The sequence below is a fragment of the Aythya marila genome, assembly GCF_965140915.1.
Source record: "Aythya marila genome assembly, chromosome: 1".
Lineage (NCBI taxonomy): Eukaryota > Metazoa > Chordata > Aves > Anseriformes > Anatidae > Aythya > Aythya marila.
Window position 1 is genome coordinate 542,362 of NC_139042.1, and position 20,324 is coordinate 562,685.

A 20,324-nucleotide genomic window follows, 5' to 3' on the forward strand; every position below is an offset into this window, starting at 1 on the left:
TGGAGCCTCTGCTCACAGGGAAGCAGGGCCAGGAGCAGAGGGAATGGCCTCGAGTTGTGCCAGGGGAGGCTCAGGTTGGCAATGAGGAGACATTTCTGCTCAGCAAGAGCGGTCAGGCCTTGGGACGGGTTGCCCAGGGAGGTGGGGGAGTCCCCGTCCCTGGGGGTGTTCAAGGAGAGGTTGGACGTGGTGCTTGGGGACAGGGCTTGGGGGTGACATTGGTGGTAGGGGGTACTTGGAGCAGATCAGTCACAGAATCACAGAATGTTAGGGGTTGCAAGGGACCTTGAAAGATCCCTTGAAAGAAAATCATCCTCGTGGCTCTGCGCTGGACTCTCAAGCAGCTCCATGTCCTTGAACTGAGGGGCCCAGAACTGGATGCAGTATTCCAGATGTGGTCCCACCACAGCAGAGTAGAGGGGGAGAACCTCTCTCGACCTACTAAGCACAGCCCTGCTGAAACCCCCCAGGATGCCATCAGCCTTCTTGGCCACAAAGGCACAGTGCTGGCTCACGGTCATCCCACTTGACGATCTTGATGATCCTGCAAGATGATCTTGAAGGTCTTTCCCAACCTTAACAATTCTCTGATTTTCAGTGGTGCCTTATAAGAGGTTCCTCTTATATTTCTTCTGAAAGCAGAAGAAATAGGGCAAGTACTAGAAAAACAAGACACGAGAGTTCAAACCTTACCTCTGGCACAGTTACAAACCTGCCCTGTGAACTCAGCCTACCTGCCCTGCACATTACTGAAACACAGACGTGTTAGAACAGGTCCAGAGGAGAGCCACAAAACTGGTGAGGTCTGGAGTGGAGCACCTCTCCTGTAAAGAAAGGCTGAGAGAGCTGGAGGTCTTCAGCCTAAAGAGAAGGCTCCGAGGTGACCTCATTGCAGCTTTTCAGTACTTAAAGGAGGCTTATAAAAAAGATGGAGAGCAACTAATTAAAACCATTCCCCTAGTCCTGTAAACTAAAACAAGGGGAGATTTAGATTAGATGTTAGCAGGAAATATTTCACTCAGAGGGTGGTGAGGCACTGCCACAGGTTGCCCAGAGAAGCTGTGGATGCCCCATCCCTGGAGGTGCTCAAGGCCAGGCTGGATGAGGCCCTGAACAACATGATCTGCTGGGTGGTGTCCCTGCCCATGGCAGGAGAATCAGAACTGGATGATCCTTGAGGTCCCTTCCAACCTGAGCCCTTCTATGATTCCATGACTATTTCAGACCCTTACCTGTGTTTACCTTACGGCCAGATCTGCAAAGTGACACAGATACACGGATGCCCTACTGAGTTCAGCAGCATTGCCCCAGCAAACAGGATTCTGTTCACATGCCTCGTATCACCCAACAGCCTGCAGGCGGTTCTGTACGAGGAACTGCGGGCAGTAAGTGCAGGGCTCACAAACAAGGCTCAAGTCTCCAGCTGCTACAGTTCACTTTTAATAAAAAAAAAATATGTTCCCAAGATACCACTGTTCATTCCTCTGACATTCCACATTTTATTGAGTTTGGCTGGATTAAAGGGTTAGTTGTATGGTACATGAATTCAATAAATATTTAAGAACTGGGTGATGAAGCCCCATCGCATTAGAGCGGGGGATTAAGTACACAGGGAAATAAAAACGCATTTCCAAAAGTTTGAACAACTAGCTGGGGTGGACAAATGCAGCTCTTCAAAAAAAAGATGGTGTGTGCACTTGGACAACACAGAATTCTATGACCAGTAAACCGAATGATAAATTAGAGAGGGTTTTTAAACACAGAACAGAACACACTGCGGCAGTTCTGCCATTTCCTGGTCGGAGACAAAAAGGAGGATTTAACACGAGAGCAATGCCCATCCTGTCAGGCTGGGTGGAGGAAATGAAGTCTCCAGGTGGTAAGGCACCCACCACCATTCTTGCACCTTCAAAAATATTTTTGGAAAGGGAAGAGGAAGGCACAAGAAGAGCAAGAAGTGGTGGGAGAAAGTCCTGGCAGTTGTGAACACACCATCTGGATAAGCCTAACGTAAATTGCTCCTTTGCCATGGCAGCCTGCAGAGCAGGCGTACAACACAGCTACCATAGGGCTACTTTCCTGCTGTCTTACCACAGCAAAGGAGACCATAACAGTCAGGTCCACTTCTTTCTCTGAAGACACAAGTGAGAGACTTTAGTAAAGGAAAACAATTATCTGAAGTCCCAAGGACAGGCCTTTAAGGTAAGTGGCATTAGAACTTTCCCCATCTGTTCAGGAAGCGTCCTGCCTATAGGGTTCAACGTAAGACCATGCAAGAGCACTTAAGTTTCCCGTAAGCCCAGCTACAAAAGCAATATACAAACTTCTTATGCATTCTATCCATGCACCAACCTGTGCACCAACCCCCAATTCAAGGATGGGGAAGCTACAATACACTACAGTGATCCCCCCCCTCTTGCCACAGCTCCAGCAAGCCCCTACATGCTGACGTTACGCTAGATGCACCTATCTTAGAAGGAATCACACCAGGTGGAATGGCTTTGCTGGTGCTGCAGGGCTGATCTGTTAGGAGCCACACATCATGCACTCATCCCGGTTCTCCAGGGAGCACACCATGGCTGCTTTGTTCCTTTCCTTCTCTTCCTCTTCCTTGGAGGCCTTCTCCCGCTCCCTGAGCTTCTCTTTGTTCAGCGTGAACTGGATGGGGTTAGCAGCTGGCTTTGTCCTTAGGTAGTACATGCCAGTCTTCAGACCCTGCGGAGCAAGAGAGTGAATGTAAGAGCTGGAATGGGCTGGCATGCAACACAGCCAACCTCTGAACTGCTGGACCTGACCTTCCTCGGCCACACCGCTGTGCTTGCCTCACAGCGATGTCTGGTAGACAATTAGTGGGAGCAGTGCCACAGGCATCTGCAGCTTTATTGCCCAGAGAGATATTCCACCAGTAACACCGGATTCTTGGAAGGAGATGGCCGTTTACCCTTCTAAGAATCAGCAAGACCAACTTTTCATGAAAGAACTTATCAAACCCTATTTGCTATCTGTTCCGAACAAGCCCCCCCAGCCTGCCCCTCTCCGATACCTGCTTCCACCCATAGAAATGCATGCTGGTCAGCTTGCCGTAGTTGGGTTCTGCAATGTGAATGTTGAGAGACTGGCTCTGATCAATGAAAGCTCCTCTGTCTGCTGCCATCTTGAGGATAGTTTTCTGGGAGATCTCCCACACCGTCTTATAGAGTTGCTTCAAGTCGTCAGGAATCTCAGATATATTCTAAAAGAAACGGGAAGAGTTTTCCAATGTAGTGTAACCAGTGGCTGCCCAAATGGTCACATTATACAAAATATTCATGAATTGCTGATTTCACCAGACTAGGACTAAGGCTTCTTGCACCTGAACTCCATCACTGAACCCAAATATCCTGCATCTGAAAGCACCCAAGCATAAGGAAACAGTACTAGCTCTAACAGGATGGTTTATTCTGGGGAATTCAAGGGGAAATAAATGTTTCCAGATAGGACATTAATGTTTTGTCCTAAATAGTTGTGAGGTCTTACAAAAAGCAATCCAGCAGCTGGTACCCTCCACACTTCCTGACAAGTAGGACGTGCTTTTTTTTTTTTTTTTTAGCATGCATGACTCCAAGCACAACAGTCACAGCAGCATTTCAAACGGCAGAGCATAAATGCTTCGTTCCACACAGGCTCTTCTACACACACCTTCCAGATCTGGATGTCATACACTTGGCTCCTGTCTCAAGCCAACTCCCTGCTACATAATTACCCCTTTACAATCTGTACGACAAATGGGAATCCAAACATTTGCAGAATCTGCATGAAGTAAAGCAGCCCAACTCTGTACTTGTCCTCATAGTAATTAGTAGCATATTTCCCTTGGAATTCCCTATTATATGGGCAGGCTCCAGCAGGAACAAATTACCACTGAGATCAGACACATTCCCTCATATTTCTAACAGAAATGCTCCCAACTATAGCTTTTATTCCCCATGTTAGCTGAGTCACTCATATAGAGCAGACCATTGTGTGGAAATCAGCCCTCAGACAGGCAGGAATCCCGGTGCCATTCTCCTAGCTTCTCATGCATACCTGGATAGAGCCATTGTGGGCGATGATTTGGTTTTTCATCTCCTCATTCCACAGGCCCCTCTCTGTGAGATCTTTCAACAAGTGCGGATTCACCACCTGTGAAGAGCAAAGGCCAAAGAACAAAAGCACTGATATATTCTGAGAAGGCAAACGCCCTGCCTTGCAGTACAGAAATCCACACCAACATTCACGTTTTTCAATAGATAAACAAGACCTTGTTTCAGACTGACAAACTTTCACTCTTCCGTTAGCACTGAGGTATGCATGCAAACGGCCAGACTAGGCCTGAAGTTAAAGTAACAGGTAACAAACGTGAGAAGCTGCTGGCCACTGCTGACAACAGAAGGCTGTCTGCAATGCTTGGCTGACCCCAGGATGGAGCTAAACTAGTAAGGCAGCAATGGGAGAAGCTTCTGGACATTACAGATGTGAAAGGAGAGTGTATGGAACTCCCCTGCGTGAGGAACGACAAAAGATATGAAAATGAGAGGTCTTGGCTTACCAGGGCTACTGACCACAACCTGAATTACTGAATTACTAAATAAGGGGGTAAAAAATCAGCAAGACTGGGGTCAGAAGGGCAAAGAACAAAATATGTGCAGGCTGTTTATTTGGGAGGAAAATAACAACAAACTTTTGCTTGCTGGAACTGTTTGGGGGTACCTGTCCAGCAGCCCTGCACCTGACCCACACAGCAGAGCAGGATAATAAACCTGTTGTTGTGACCACACGGGCCTGATTTGATCCTGCTGTCAGGAGGAAATTGAGTGCTTTGATGAGGGGACACCCCAGGGGGACAGACCAGACCTCCCTAACAGTTATGTGTTGCCTCTGTCCCACCTAGAGCTCTTTGTTAACTCCTGCCTCCAGAACTCTAGTTGTTTCATACTCTTTCATACACGACAGATAGCTCTGCATCTGTACAGCTTTCACATAACCTCTTCACAGATCTGCTCAGTGCTTTACACACAGCTGTTTCCTCAGAACTGCACAAAGCAGCACTGTGGTCTCAGTTACTCTTCCCAGAGCATGCATGCATGTATCTTCATTAATTTCACTCATCATTAGCAAATTATTCCTGCAGGCAATGTCAAGGTCTTACAGAGTGTTGTGTTTTGTTTATTTTTCCAGAGAAGAGTAACACTTCTCTAAAATTTTGCATATTCCCTGGCAGTAAAAACAGTGCAGACATGCTGGTTAGATGTTTTCCTTAACAATTCTGGCCTTCAACATAAACATCCAATTGAATTAAGTAATCAAGTATGCAGCATCCATCTTGTCTTTCTAAACAGTGAAAGTTATCAGAAGTAAGACTACAGAAAAGCTCTCTGCCACACCTGCTTCAAGTGCTTACCTGAAACTCTCCTGAAAGGACTCTGCGCGTGTAGATGTTACTGGTGTAGGGCTCAATGGATTCGTTATTGCCCAAGATCTGAGCAGTAGAAGCAGTTGGCATGGGAGAAATGAGAAGGCTGTTTCTGACACCATACCTAGCAACGATAGTCAAGAGTTGGAAAGTTTCAACCAAGTGAGACAAGACAGAAAAGGCCCAAGAATAATAGTTTAGAGACTGCACAGAGCTAAGAGAGCCAAAGAAGGAACTCTCAGCTCACACATACAGAAATCTTACCTTCCTGAAGTAACCTGAAAAATCTCTCACTAGCTGCAGTAAAAAACAGAAGTTCCACTAAGCTTGCAATGTGGGTCAATACAGAAGCTTAACTCAAGTCTTAGCTATTTTCATCTTTAACCAGGCTTTTCCAAATTATTTAGTCATGCGAAAGGGTGCATAGAAAAAAATCTGTCAGGCACACAACTCTGCAGTGCTCAGGCAAAAACAAAACAAGCAGCCCATAAAAAGCCTCCCCATACGCAAGACAGCAGACAGATTTACTACATCTGAAAACTAAACCCATGTAAACTGAATAAATTCATTACAGTGACTTCACACTTCAACAGTTGCTGTCTTCAGGACATTCAAGGCTCAGCTGCTTTGTCCTGTCAGCTGAGGAAACAGCTTCCAAGCCTGGCTGACTCTGTTTCACCACTACATTTGTTTAACTGGAACACAAACCATTTGGCTGATGCATCCAAGATGAAACAAGAGCTCAGCTAAAACAGAGTCTATGGGATGGACTCACTTTGGCATGTAAGAATAAAAAGCAAACAAAAAAAACTACAAAAAAGATTTGAAGAAAAATCTACTGAGGGGGGAAAATAAAAGAAAACACAGGGCCATTTTTCTATGTGACCTCTTTTGTTTTCAAATCAGTCATAACATATCAAATGCAATTTACATTTAATACAAACTGTGCAAGAATACTCACTTAGCAATCTTCTCCTTTAAAGCCTTCCAGTCCCAAAGATCAGACGGGGTGACATTCCACATGTCATACTGAAGAATCTGAAGAACACAAGAGTGGTACAAATTAGGGTGCTCTTTTCTCCAGATTTTATAAATCACATTACAAATCAACCTGTTATTCCTGTTAACTATCCACTACAGTTGAGCCTCAGCCAAGCTCCTGTACCATAATCTTACAAACACTCAATGTTTTAATCATGCTAAAGGGGCCAGCCAGTACAAGCTGAATCTTCCTTTTATTGTTCTCTGCACCTCAGTTTAAATTATATATTTCTTAACGCACTTAAAAAGCCAAACGATGGAAGGAACTCTAGCATCCTTTGCATTGATGCAATATTATCAGCATATATTACTATAATAATGTGTTTTAATCATAATTCTCCTGTATCGATGACCAGGCACAACCACATTACTTGCTTTTCACAGATCTGTCCCTGACACAAGACAGTTCCTGGTACTTACTCCTTTGCTGACAGGAGAACCCTCGTATGTTTCATACGGTCCTTGCTCCTCCGCAAGTTCACAGCTGGCTTCCAAAGCACCGTAATAAATGGTCTCAAAAATCTGCTGGTTCAGGCGCTGGGCCTCCGGACTTTCAAAGGGGTATCTCATCAGAATGAAAGCATCTGCCAAACCCTGCACACCGATGCCAATGGGACGATGGCGTCTGTTGGAGCGTTCAGCCTGCAAAAAGAATAATTACTTGAGCAGCACTACACAGAATCATAGAATAAGTTAAACTGGAAAGGACCTCTGGAAGGAAATTAGACCGTCTACCTCTGACTTAATTTGTATTCTGCTGCAACATCCCAGCTTCCAGTTCTGCCCAATTTCCCACTGTTAGCTATTTTGTAGGGCACAAATTTAAGGACCAACATTAAGTGTTTGAAGTGATCACTAATTCTAATTGCTCAACTTGACACACAAAGGGAAGCATGATTTAGAAATGAACACTTCTTGAAAAACAAGCCCACAAAGGCTTTTGAACTCGAGCGTTCTAATTGTACATGCTTGAAAAAACTAATCCTCACTAGGTTTGGCCTCAAACTTTGAGTATTTGCTTATTTCCTCCTCTGCTGCTTGCCTTGTGGCTTTGTTGCAATGCAAAGAACTTTGCTCCCATTCCCCGTCCACAATTCCCAACGCTCTCTCCACTTTCTTTCCAGACAAATGCGTGTACACTCTACCAAAAATACACAAAGCCAACATTTCAAGATTGAGTTACACCTTCTTGGTATCTTTCCAGGATCATTCCCTCTGCTCTGCTTTCCACTCTGTGTCTAGTGCTGTTCTGTGCTTTATGGAAATCCACTCATATGAAAAGAAATCCAACCTCCAAACCATCTCAAGGGGAGGATTCTTCTACAACTGCTTCGCTAGGGAAGCGCTCCAGGTTGAAACTTAAGAAGCCACTAATAACAGTTCACATCTGCAAACGGTTAGTTAATAGAACTCCCAACAACTAGCCTAAACAGGTTTACAAAACCCCTCACTGATTCCTTCTGCCCAAGACTGAACTGGGATTGCTAGAGAACAACAGGCCCTTTGTCACCAGACTCGTGGCACACCTTCAGCCGCAGCACAGCACTCACCTCTGGCACAGGGTAGTAGTTGATATCAATGATTTTGTTCAGGTTTCGGACAATAACTTTAGTGACTTCAGCTAGCTTCTTGAAATCATACGTATGCTCTGAAGTGACATACATATTCAGGGCTATAGAGGCCAAGTTACAAACTGCAACCTGTGGAAAAAAGCACAGTAAAAACTGTCATGCCAGCCAACACCTCACGCAAAATACACACTCTCCCAATCCCAGAGCATGCTCTCTATCCAAACTATACAGAAACAAAGAACCAAGCAAGCTACAAGGATGGAAAAATACACTCCTCATTTCTATGCTTTTTTACAAGCTGAAAAAAGGTTAACAACAATTGAGAAAGATTTAGTAGATATCAATATCACCATAAAAATTCAGTTCTCTGTCCTGGTCAGTCCTGCTGCCTGTAAGCTTCCCTTCCAGCACTCAGGCCTTACCACTTCTTGTGGTATCAAAATCAGCAACTGATCTCCATTAGACCCAGAATATATTACAGCGTTATTTTCATTATTTTTTAACACTCACATTATTTCCAGACCCAGGAGAACTGAAACAAGTTGGCTAAGGTTTCTTGTGCAGCACAGACAGGCAAGATGGCTCCGTCTCCTCTAGAGTACTCAGGATTTTATGAGTATGTCAAGGAGCGTAAGCTAAAGAACCACTACTGGCTCAGGCAGCAGAAACTTATTCTTTCAGTTTTAATAGTCCCAAGAGCTTTTTTGCACTCAAAATGTACCATGCTGTATTAGCACTAACACATTTCTATGTTCTTTCTTCACCTTTGTTATCAATGCTGCAATCCAAACATAGTACATCTGTAGAGCACCCAGATGAGACAGGGAACTCAAGGGAGAATTATGACTGAACTGCAAGTCTGGAGCTCAGAGAGGTACAGTTTTACTAAACCTTCAGCATAAAAGATGCTTATATCAGCTTCCTAGAAGCCAAAGAGCTCACTTCTCTATCAAGATGCCAGAGTTTTGCTTTGATGGGTATCTTCTTTTATACCAAATCCTCCACAGGACTTGGAAAGGAAGGGAAACCGCCACACACAGACTTAGTAGAAGTGCTGTAAGCACTCAAGTCAGAAAATCCTCAATTTTCTTAGCCACCTGTTCCCTTCCCCAGCTACAAGTGAGACATATTCTAAAAAGCTGTGCAGGCACAGTCACACCTTTCCTAAATGCTGCAAGTTCCTTGTCTCCACTCACCTCATCTTTGCTGGTATACTCCACTATTTCTGTACACAGGTTGCTGCATTTGATGGTCCCCAAATTCTGCTGATTGCTCTTCCGGTTGCAAGAGTCCTTGTACAGCATGTAAGGTGTGCCAGTCTCTGTCTGCGATTCGATGATGGCATACCAGAGCTGCTGGGCCTTCACCACTCTGCGGACACGGCCTTGCTTCTCGTAACTGCAACAGGGCACACATTGCTTATCAACCCCCACTCTCCAAAAACTGGAATCAATCATTCTTAACAGAAGGTTCCCAGGAGGGCAAGGCTCCATTTAAGTCTGAACTGTATGAATTCATTTTTAAAGGAAACAGAAAGCTTTCACTACAGCACCCTACACAACTAGCTCAAAAGAAAGCCACCAAGAGCTTTCAGCAGGAACCATTGCAAAATTTTCCTCTAAAATAATCTTTCATACGTAGTTCTATGTTAAGCAGTTTGCAGTATGAATCAAACAGTAACCAGACATCCCAGTCTTTGTCCATTTATCAACCTGATAATTCAACGCAGTGATCACTTAGTAGCCAACACCACAAACCTGTGCCTTGGCTCCCATAGACCACATGAGGGCCGTTCCCTAAATGGATGACTGCCACTTTTCTTACCTCTCATACAGTTTCTCAAATTCCTCTCCCCACACCTCATCTAGGCCAGGACACTCATTTGGACACATTAAGGACCAGTCCTGTAAGAAGAAAAAAATACTTAGAGAAAATCTGCTAATTAACTTTTAATTAACACATCCAACTTTAGCAGCAGATCCTGTTGTAAACAGAAACACAAAAACTCACAGTTCCTATCCTTAAAAAGTAGGAACCAACTCTTCCAGCAGACATAGGGAAAGTGTTTGAGTAGTATGGTTTATTTAAAAATCAATTATATGAATATTTATGATCAAACTCCTTTTTTAATTCTGAAATGAGTAATTATTAAATATAACCCATTTTCAAGCAGTCACACAAAGATCCATTTACTGAGAAGATTTTGATGCTTTCAGAGTACTCCAGACTAAAAATTTAGCATAATGGTATATCAGTCATGGGCTGCAAGATTAAACCATGAAGCAAAGCATGATAGAAGGCAAGTTCCACTGCTGCTAGGAAGCCAGCTCCACAGCACTTGCAAACCCCATGCTTCTCCATTAACAGACCTCTCCCACACCAATCAAGCTTCTTACCTGGTTGGTTTCAACTCTCTTCATGAAGAGATCAGGAATCCAGAGGGCAAAGAAAAGGTCTCTGGCACGCTGCTCTTCTTTCCCCGTGTTCTTCTTTAAGTCAAGAAACTCGAAGATGTCCAGATGCCAAGGCTCCAGGTAGATGGCAAAAGCTCCAGGTCTCTGATACATAAAATATAGTCAGGATCAGAACAAATGGCCCTTGAAAATATTCCCCACAGTGCTGCTGACTGAACAAAATGCCCTGAACTAACTAGAACTTAGTTTTACAGTCTTGTTAAGGTAATTTCAATATCCTTTTTTACATTACTCTTGCTCTCACTTACTGGAACTAGGTCATGCTACTAGCTCCAGATTCTTAATAAAAACGATCCCACACTAAAAATACCTTCTGTGTCAACAGGAGCTTGACAAGTCTTAGATTTACGTATTGAGTCATGCCCCCACTGACCTCTGGACTATCTGAATATAAAGAATACAGAACAAAAATCTTTCTTCAGTCTTACACCTTAATTCAATACAGGGCATACAAAGAGTGACTGATAGCCACTGCAAGAGGCTGAACTAACGTGTACACATCATACAGCAGATGTATACCTACACAATAAAATGCATGGTGAATGGAGAACACCAGACTAGAAACAAGGGAAGGGAATCCTTTTTGTAATTACATGTCACCTACCACCACATTGATGCTACTGGTTCAATCTTTCACAGATGTGGTCTCCTTCTGACCTGGGTCAACCCCCTCACCCCAATTTAAGGCTAAGCCAATACCTTGTTACCGCCTTGGTCCACGTAGCGAGCAGTGTTGTTGTAGACCCTCAGCATTGGAACGAGTCCATTAGAATTTCCATTTGTCTGCACAGACACAGGAAAATTGTTGTTACTGAAAAGCAACGGCCTGAGAGCTGGGCCTGCATTTCTGTACAGCTGTGTATGTATTTCGGTGGTCAGACAAACTCATCCTGAAAGCAAGCACCTGACCACCTCAATCAGGGCTTTGGTAACACCACCATCCTCCCCCACACTCCTCTCTTTTCTTGAAGTAAAAAATGCACCATCTGAACTTAATTCCTCGACATAATGCAATCTAAAGGCTCGCAGAGGTTACATACATGGTGACAAAAAGGAATAAATAAATAAACACATGCATCCACAGATTATCTTAAGTGGTTAAACTTACGAAAAGGAAGAGGGCCAATGCATTAGCCTGTAGGCATTTTCCTAGGCTGCTGATATTTACATAAATTGGAATTGCCTGATAAGCACTGGAATGAGATCTGATCCACTTTTTGGAAGGACTTGTATTAGGAAACCATGGAAAACCAAGGAAAACCAAGGAAAACCAAGGAAAACCAAGGAAAACCAAGGAAAACCAAGGAAAACCAAGGAAAACCAAGGAAAACCAACCTTCTCATTTCAGGGCATACTGAAAGGAAGGACTACAGAGCTGGACTAACTGCTGTGCTACAGTGACAGCAGTGCTGGTAGAAGCCGTGCTGATCTGGCAGCTAAGTACAGCCCTTTCCTGAACCCAGAAGGTTAATCTCTGCTGGGTACGCCGCCTGCACACTCACCCCAGCAATGTAGCTGCCCGTGGCTCGGATACAGCTCACAGCAAGGCCAATCCCACCAGCAGACTTTGAGATCAGCGCACACTGCTTGAGAGTGTCATAGATTCCCTCAATGCTGTCATCCTTCATGCACAGCAGGAAGCAACTAGTGAAAACAAACAGCTTTAGCATAAAAAGATTAAAAAAAAATAAAAAATAAAAAATCACTAAGTATTGTACCAAGGCTGCAGAAAAACAATGGCAAAAACTGTGTATTTAACATGCTATGCCAAGCAAAAAATGAAGCAAAACCATAGACTGCATCGTGGAATAAAAGATAGTTTTAGAAAACATCACAAACAGTAGTTCTATTACTGACACTTCTGTTATCAAAGCAAAGCGTTTTTAAAATCAGATCTACTTCATAACAGTTATGCTTGCTACTGTGAGGAATGTTTTAGCATATTTAAAAAAAAAAACAATTACCAGGAGTCATTTTTTAACCAACAAGAGACTATGTATGTAAGCAGCTCTGAAATAGAAGACAGCCGCTTCCATTAGCTTGAGAAGCTAATGACACATCTGTTTTTTCCCCAAAGACTACACTAGATATCAAGTTAAATTTGACAACAGCTTCTCAAAACTTCATAGAACAATCACAGAAACACAGCTACTAGATTCAGAAGTTGTGACAGCACTTCATTTGGACAGATGCAATCACCAAAACCTCATCTTCTTCCCATTCTGCATTAAGCATGCTTGAAAGCCACAGGTACCTGGACAGCTGCGGCCGGTTGGTGCCCGCGTTGAACAACGTGGGTGAGGCATGGGTAAACCACCTCTCAGACAGAAGGTTGTAAGTTTCGATTGCGGCATCGATATCATTTTTGTGGATTCCCACCGACACCCTCATCAACATATGCTGAGGACGCTCGGCGACTAGACACAAAAAAGCAAAAGGAAGAAAAGAATGTCAGTGTGATGTTTATAATTAGTACAGATAGTAGAGGTGGTGGTAATAAGATCCAATGGGCCACTTGAGAGCCAGAGTTTTCATAGAATCACAGAACAGTTCAGGTTGGAAGGAACCTCAGGAAGCCTCTAGTACAATCTTCTGCTCAAAGAAGAGTCAGCTAAGAGGATTGGACCAGTTTGCTCAGGACTTCATCCAGTTGGGTCTTGAAAAACTCTAGGACTGGGACTGGATAACCCCTCCCAACAACCTGATCCAATGCTCAGCTGTACTCACGGGGAAAAAGAAAACAGTATTAACAGTTAAAACACAACCAGCAATCCAGCATCCAGTTGCTCTCTACACTTCATTATAGTTAACCTCTCACTCTTTTGCATCCTAGGATTTTCAGGCTAAAGGCCTGCACTAACTGGCAGTGACAGCACAGTAGCTCTAACTTAAATTTATTAGGAAGTGCCTAGCATTATGGAACAAGCTGTAAGACACAAAATCCTTCATCTTCTACACCCTAGGCAAGGGGCAGCTTTCAAAGCACTGGGGTCTCCGTAAGAGACAGGTGAAGCACCTGTGCCCAGGTCACCAACATTATCTGGAACACCCAGGTAAACTTGCCACCGTGCTGCTCATTAGTGACCACCTGTTGTTCAAGTAAGCACTCCAATGCCACCAGACAGGCACTCGACTCTCAGCTAAGAGATGCTGCACATGTACAGAGAACACCTACTACGAACATGTCACTTGATTGCTATCTTTTTTAAGCCAATACTCAACGGTTTTGCTGACCTGTTCTACGAGATAGCCTATCTGCCTCCTCAACCCTTGCTCTGAGCCATGGCCTTGACTTTTAACTAGCACTTTAAGTTGACAGAGACGGTTCTTACCTTTTGAGTTGATTTTCAGCAAGTAGGAGCGTTCTAAAGTCTTTAAAAAGAGAGAGTGCATGTTAGCAGTCATTCGAATTTCAATTTTAAAAATCCTGTTAATTCAGAAAGCTCCAACCTCAACCATCTTCCTGCTCCTTTCCCCAGCTTTCAACAGAGGCACCAACCCTGCACTCAACTCCTCATCTTGTTAACGACAAAGGATGTTAAGTGACTAATAACCAAAACCAGAAGTCCACTATAAGATTCCAACGCTGAGGACTCTGCTTTGGATTATGGGGTGAATTATGTAGCATGGAGCAGCAAGGTTCAACACCACCTTTCAATCCACAGTGAACTGAGGCTAGACAGCAAGTGAGGGCTTGTTCTCCACAACGCCACCTCTCCGTGTCATTAATTATACTATGATAATGATTTCTAGACAACCTGTACCACAATCTGCTGTGCCGGGTGATGAACACACCAAATGACACATATGGTAAGCCCCTACAGTTTGAGCAGATGCCTTTTAAGCTTGTGCCTAATAAATTACAGCAGTAATTCATTAATTCATGTCAGGCATTGATATATAGCAGCACACACACACGCCCATTCAAGGTCCCTTCTCTCCACCCTGACTATGCTGCTTCAGCAGCTGCTCTGCACTACACACCTGAGTTGTTTCCTCATTGCAGCCTGCTTCCCCCACACCTGACAGCACCAAACCACGTGCTGATGGAAGAATCTCCTGGACATAATTCTACACAAAGATCACCAGTTCTTCTAGAGATTCATTAAGGCCAATGAACTATCAGGTACCCAGTGCTATGGAGAAGCCAAATACCCTCCAGCTAACCCTACAGAAAGCCCACCGCATCGTGCCCTAAACCAGCTGGGCAACTAGGGGAGCAGGAGGAGCAGATGGTGGGGGCATAGTAGACTGGACGGGTTGTGGGAGAGATGTTCCAGCAGCATGGAAGAAGACAAACACGTGGGCTGACACACTGAGAACAACTGCTACACAAAACAATGGCGAAAAACAAAAATGCCTTTTTTGGGTTATTAAGAATTAGATTATTTCCTTGAGGAACGGCATGAGCTGGGAAGCTTCCAACGACATTCAGCTGCAAATAACTTGGAGCCTAACAGTTAGAATATTATAGCAGCCAAGGGAACAGAGCACAGCCAAGAAGAAAGTACATGATTCATGAAGTCAGGCAACAGCTTTGTGCAGGTGCTTCGTTTTCACCAACCCACTAATGCCCAAACTACTTCCAGTGCCCTTTGTGTTCAAATCCAATGATTTTGCAAGAATTCCCATCCCTCCCAAGAGACCCAGCTTCAGAACAACTAAGACTGCTGCTTTGGTGTTATCATGAATAATGTCTTTTACCTTAAAACCAAAATAGTTGTAGGAGAAGTCTCTGTCATAGATAATAGCAGAATTCAGGCGCTGAGGGGAAATAAAGAGAAAAATTTAATTTACATTCGGATTGTGGGGGCTTCACATTCAGATATAATGCTGATATTGGTATTTCTGGCCTCAAAAATGTAGTGAAACAGATTATTCAGAGAGATCTTCGTGAAAAAAACAGGGAAGAACACTGAGGTTGAAACAACAAATGCAGTGCTAACAATTTTTTTCCAAGTACAGTGAACAATTGTTGGCAACATTTTACTGAAGTCGTTAACTAGACACCAAGAAACACAAGATATAATCAAAATGAGAATGTGACGTCCCCATAAAAACACAAGCCTGGAACAACATGAAATCAGACACCAAACCTCTTCTCTCCCTTCTGTGCGTACAAAACAGATTGCCACAGTGAAAAGCCCTTTTCTCCAAATTAATTAATTATGCTGTTCGTGACTATGAGGACATTTAAGAAAATGTCCTTACATGAAGGAAATTCCTACACCTTCTTTTATACTCTCCAGAAGAGAGCAGTTATCAGCTGTACCCATTTCTGTATTGGCTTTTTGTCCTAAAACAAATGGCTTACTTAAGAAAAAAACATCATCTTAACTAGTTCACTGAATTTTCAAAACTGGAGAAATGTTACATACATCTTTGTTGGCCAGAACTATGTCTAGTGTTTCTTTAGAGATCATCGGTGAGTGCTTCCCGTTGTGAGGGTTTACGTAGTTGTAGAGGTCATCCATCACATCTACAACAGAAACAGGTTTAGAAGGAAGTGCATCCACAGATATATATATATAGATAGATAGATAGATATAGATAGATATAGATATATATAGATATCTATATAACATTTGTCATTTGTTTTCAAAGATTTAACAGGCAGGACTACCCATCCACAAAAATAACCCCTTCCAGCTCTACGCAGATACAACTTTTCTTCTACGTGCTCAATAATATTACTAAGCTGCTAACGCACTTGCCTTACAACGCTTTTTTTATAGAATTTGTAATTGCAATAAATGAGAGACAGTGGGTACATCCTAATTTCAATCAGTTACATTTTTAATCAATCTATTTATAGGGAAATAAATCATCAATCTATTTAAGTGAAATCTATTTTTCGCAAAAGAGGCAATTTCACTTTTCCTAGTGACACATAAAACTCATGTTTTTCATCTCCGTGGCATTTTTAGTTAGCCCGGGTACTTAGTACCTTCTGCTTAAGAAAGATTTCCATATTTATATCCTCTAAAACTCCTACTCCCTTTCTGACTAATTGCTATCTAAATGCCCCCAAACAGACTTACCACTGAATACTTTCTTAGTTTCTTTGTGCAGATTGGACACTGCAATCCTTGCTGCCAGGATAGCGTAATCAGGGTGCTTGGTGGTCAGGGTTGCAGCCGTTTCAGCAGCCAGCGTGTCCAGTTCCACTGTCGTGACACCACTGTACAGCCCTTGAATCACCTTCATGGTGATCTGGGCCTAGAAAGGAAAATCGTGCAGATCAGCTACCTGTTGTTAAAAAAAATCCTGGTATCTCAGCCATTTAGGGTATAAGACGTGCTCCACTACAAACAGTACCTTTTACATTGTTTAATTTTAAAAAGGCAAATTAAAACACTGAATTCTTTCAGTGAAGTACTGACACCCAAAATTTTAAACCAAGTGATACTGGGGCAGGAGGGAGGTCAGGGAAAGAGCAAAGAAAGAAGAAACCATTAATCTGGAATCATTAAAAAGTTTTTTCTCTGCAGACACTTTCGTAAAGGCTAGAAAAAAAGTAGCAGCAAAACTCAGGAAAAAAAAAAAAAAAAAACACCAGTTTAAAAGATTACTTGCTTGGAAGTTTTAAAACTACAAATAAAGCTTGACTTTAAAATGCCTGATGAGACATTTAAGTGCTATATTTAAAATAACTTTGCAACAAGAGAAAAAAAAAAATCAACCCTGGAAGGGATACACCGCCTTTTGCTTCATGACTTAACCTAGTCCTCATCTACCAGTCATTTCCTGGGAAAAGACTTTTGTATCTGCCATCTCAAAAGCAGTTATTGCTTTTCTATCAAGTATTAGCACTGATCACTACAAGAAATATTCTACACTGCAGAACAGAGGGCTGATCTAAGGTGGTGACTGCTACACACATTTGAAACACCAATGGCCTCCAAAAGCAGGATGTGTAATTTTCAAACTTTATTCTCTGAAAGGAAGCACTTCACATTAAGGATTTTTATTGCTGGCTTGTAAAGCACCTGGAACAGGAAGATCCACATCCAGAAGGAGAAACACAGCTCTGGGAAGAAAGATCTTACTACTGCCAAATGAATAAAAATACAGTGCTTCATGTAAAATAAGATTCACTACTAAGGCTGGGGTATTTGAAGTCAGGGGGCCTAAGAATCTTGCTTGTGTCCTCATCACCAACAACTTAAGTCGTTGAGATCAAGGCAGCATACTTTGTGCACTACACTTTTTGGTACAGAATGAATGTCAAATATTTACAGTTGCAATTTAAGACACAAAAACTGATCGGTGCATCTCAGAGAAGAGCCCAGGTTGGCAACTCCAAATGAACAGGCTAGTTCTGCACATCTACACGAAAATCTCACAGACATCCATGAGGTAGTGATCCTCTGCACAGGCTGTGAACAGAGATGCTCGCATAGGTGCAATCAACGTGCACCCAAAGTCCCATGGAGCTCAAAAAAAAAAGGGGGGGGATATTAGAATGACATGGGAGTTCTGACAGAAAGGGCGCCTAGTTTTAAGAGGATCAAGATCTACTTTCCATATAGTCTTGCTTAAGCTTTACAGATTGAAGTTGTGAGCTACCTACCCTAACATCTGAGTTGGAGCAACAAACAGTTTTTAAGAACTAAAAGCTCCATCACTTCAGCATTGTTTGAGGTATCTACCCAAAGCAGCTTACAGTAGGTAAAGCAGAGACTTACTCAAGTCTCAGATTTTACATCCACAAAGCAAAAGACGCAGAGCACAGTTAGAAGAAGTGTGTTACGAATACATTAGCCAATGGCTCCTGCACAGGCGGCCACATTTGGCTTTTGCCAAGGTGAATAACCAGGCAACGTCTGCTCCCAGCTGCTGGCGTTCAGCAGAGATCACCAGCAGGAGCAGGACAAGGGGCAGACTCACGGGATCCACAAAGTCGGCGTTCAGCCCGTAGCACAGCTTCTGGATGCGCGACGTGATCTTGTCAAACATGACGCGCTCCTGGCGCCCATCTGGTGGGGAAGAGGTTACACAGACATCAGATCCCGCTGCCAGGGGAGCACGGGTTAAGCACAGGGCACCCCACAGGAGGAGCCAACCCTCCTGGGGTGCCCTCCAGGTGGGAACCACTGCGGGCAACCCACCTGGGGACCCTATTAGGGCCCAAAGGGAAGGTTGGCCAGCTACCCCCCTCCCTGCTGCCCACAGCCCGTGCTGGGCGCTGCGCCCCTCGCCGTGAGCAGGGTCAGGGGGGGGCACAGGGCGCTCGCAGCCCCTCAAAGCCACCCCGCAGGGCCACGACACCCCCCGCCGGCACCGCCCTCTGCAGGGACCAAACCCCGATTTTCAGGGCCACCCCACAAAGTCGGGGCACCGAGCTGGGGGTCCCCAGCCCCAAACTGGGGCCGAGCTCCCCCCAGGCCCCCCCCCGCGCCCCCCGCCCCGTGAGGCGCAGGCAGCCCCCAGCCCGGGGGGGGCTCCCCAGCACCGCGCCCCGCAGCCCGGGGGGCTCCCCCCGAGCGGGGAAGAAGCCGGGGGCCCCCCGAGAAGGGGCTGAGCCCCCTCCCCGAGGCGCGGGGCCGCCCCCGTCCCCTCACCGCGCTTGACGACGTGCATGGCGGCTCCAACGGCTGCGGGGCCGCGCTCGCTCTGCGCGCCTCCCGCTCCCGCCAAGCGCGCTGGCCCCGCCGCGCCGCCGTAGCGCCCCGCCCCCGCCGCCTGAAGCCGCGCGCCGCCATCTTGGATCCGGGCACCGCCGATTTTCGTGTCCCATTTCTCCCCCTCGCCGCGGGCTCGGGGCTGCCTCCCGCCCCGCGCCGCTCTGTCCCCGCCTCGCCCCCTCCCCGTGCCCGCCTTCCCAGCCCGGCACGGGCAGCGACGCCCGCCCGGCGGGGGCCGCCGGTTTGCCCGCTTCCAACATGGCGGCGGCAGCCCGGGCGGGAAAGGGGCCGCGCGAGGGCGCGAAGTACGGGGCTCGCCAAGGGCCGAAACACCTCGATTCGCGATTCGCGTCACGGCATAGCAACGATAATGATACGAAATAGTAATACGTATTTAGTATTTAATAGTATTTAATATTTAATAGTGTTTAATATTCGTGAGGTTCTCCAGAGGAGAGGGGGGCCCGCAGCTCCGCTCCTCAGGCGGGTAGCTGGCATGGTGCCCGCTCAGCCCTGCGCTGAGGGGGCTCCCCCCGTCCCCACACACAGCCCCGGGGCACACCGCACCCCCTCACAGAGTCACGGTCACAGAATGGCCGAGGTTGGCAGGGAGCTCTGGAGATCGCCCACCCCAGCCCCCTGCCAGGCAGGGTCACCCAGAGCACATTGCACAGGATGGCAGCCGGGGGGGGCTGAGTATCTGCAGAGCAGGAGCCTCCACAGCCTCCCTGGGCAGCCTGTCCCAGGGCTCCATCACCCTCACAGTAAAGAAGTGCCCCTTATGCTGAGCTGGAACCTCCTGTGCTTCAGTTTGTGCCCCTGCCTCTCGTCCTGTCACTGGGCACAGCTGAAAAGAGATCAGCTCCATCCTCTGGACACCCTCCCCTCAGATATTCATACACATTGATGAGGTCTCCCCTCAGTCGTCTCTTCTCCAGGCTAAACAGGCCCAGCTCTTTCAGCCTGTGGTCATACAACAAGTAAAGGTGCCACAGCTGGGGGCAGAGCAAAGGGCATGTCATGGCAGAAAGGCCCTCCAGGATCTCAAAAAACCCACGGCTGCCCTTAAAACACTGGGAGTGACAGCCTCGGTGAGGCAGCACTTTCCCCATGCTGTGTGAGGAACAGCAACCACCATCTGCAGAAATTTTTCCTCACAGAGGGACAGAAAATGTCCCAG

The 20,324-nt window shown here is 45.4% G+C and overlaps 1 protein-coding gene across 1 annotated transcript; it reads right to left on the bottom strand.

Annotated features, from left to right (window-relative positions):
* Window positions 1-1,445: 1,445 nt before the first annotated feature.
* RRM1 (ribonucleotide reductase catalytic subunit M1) lies at window positions 1,446-19,152 on the bottom strand. The gene is made up of 19 exons (XM_082751848.1): window positions 19,082-19,152; window positions 18,408-18,496; window positions 16,559-16,736; window positions 15,896-15,996; window positions 15,222-15,281; window positions 13,850-13,889; window positions 12,772-12,934; window positions 12,020-12,161; window positions 11,217-11,300; window positions 10,440-10,601; window positions 9,868-9,947; window positions 9,240-9,441; window positions 8,023-8,172; window positions 6,893-7,114; window positions 6,393-6,469; window positions 5,420-5,555; window positions 4,066-4,161; window positions 3,044-3,232; window positions 1,446-2,715 (listed from the first exon to the last, which is right to left on the bottom strand). The coding sequence occupies exons 1-19, from the start codon at window positions 19,098-19,100 to the stop codon at window positions 2,527-2,529; spliced, it is 2,379 nt and encodes a 792-aa protein (XP_082607974.1). The 5' UTR covers window positions 19,101-19,152; the 3' UTR covers window positions 1,446-2,526.
* Window positions 19,153-20,324: the final 1,172 nt, after the last annotated feature.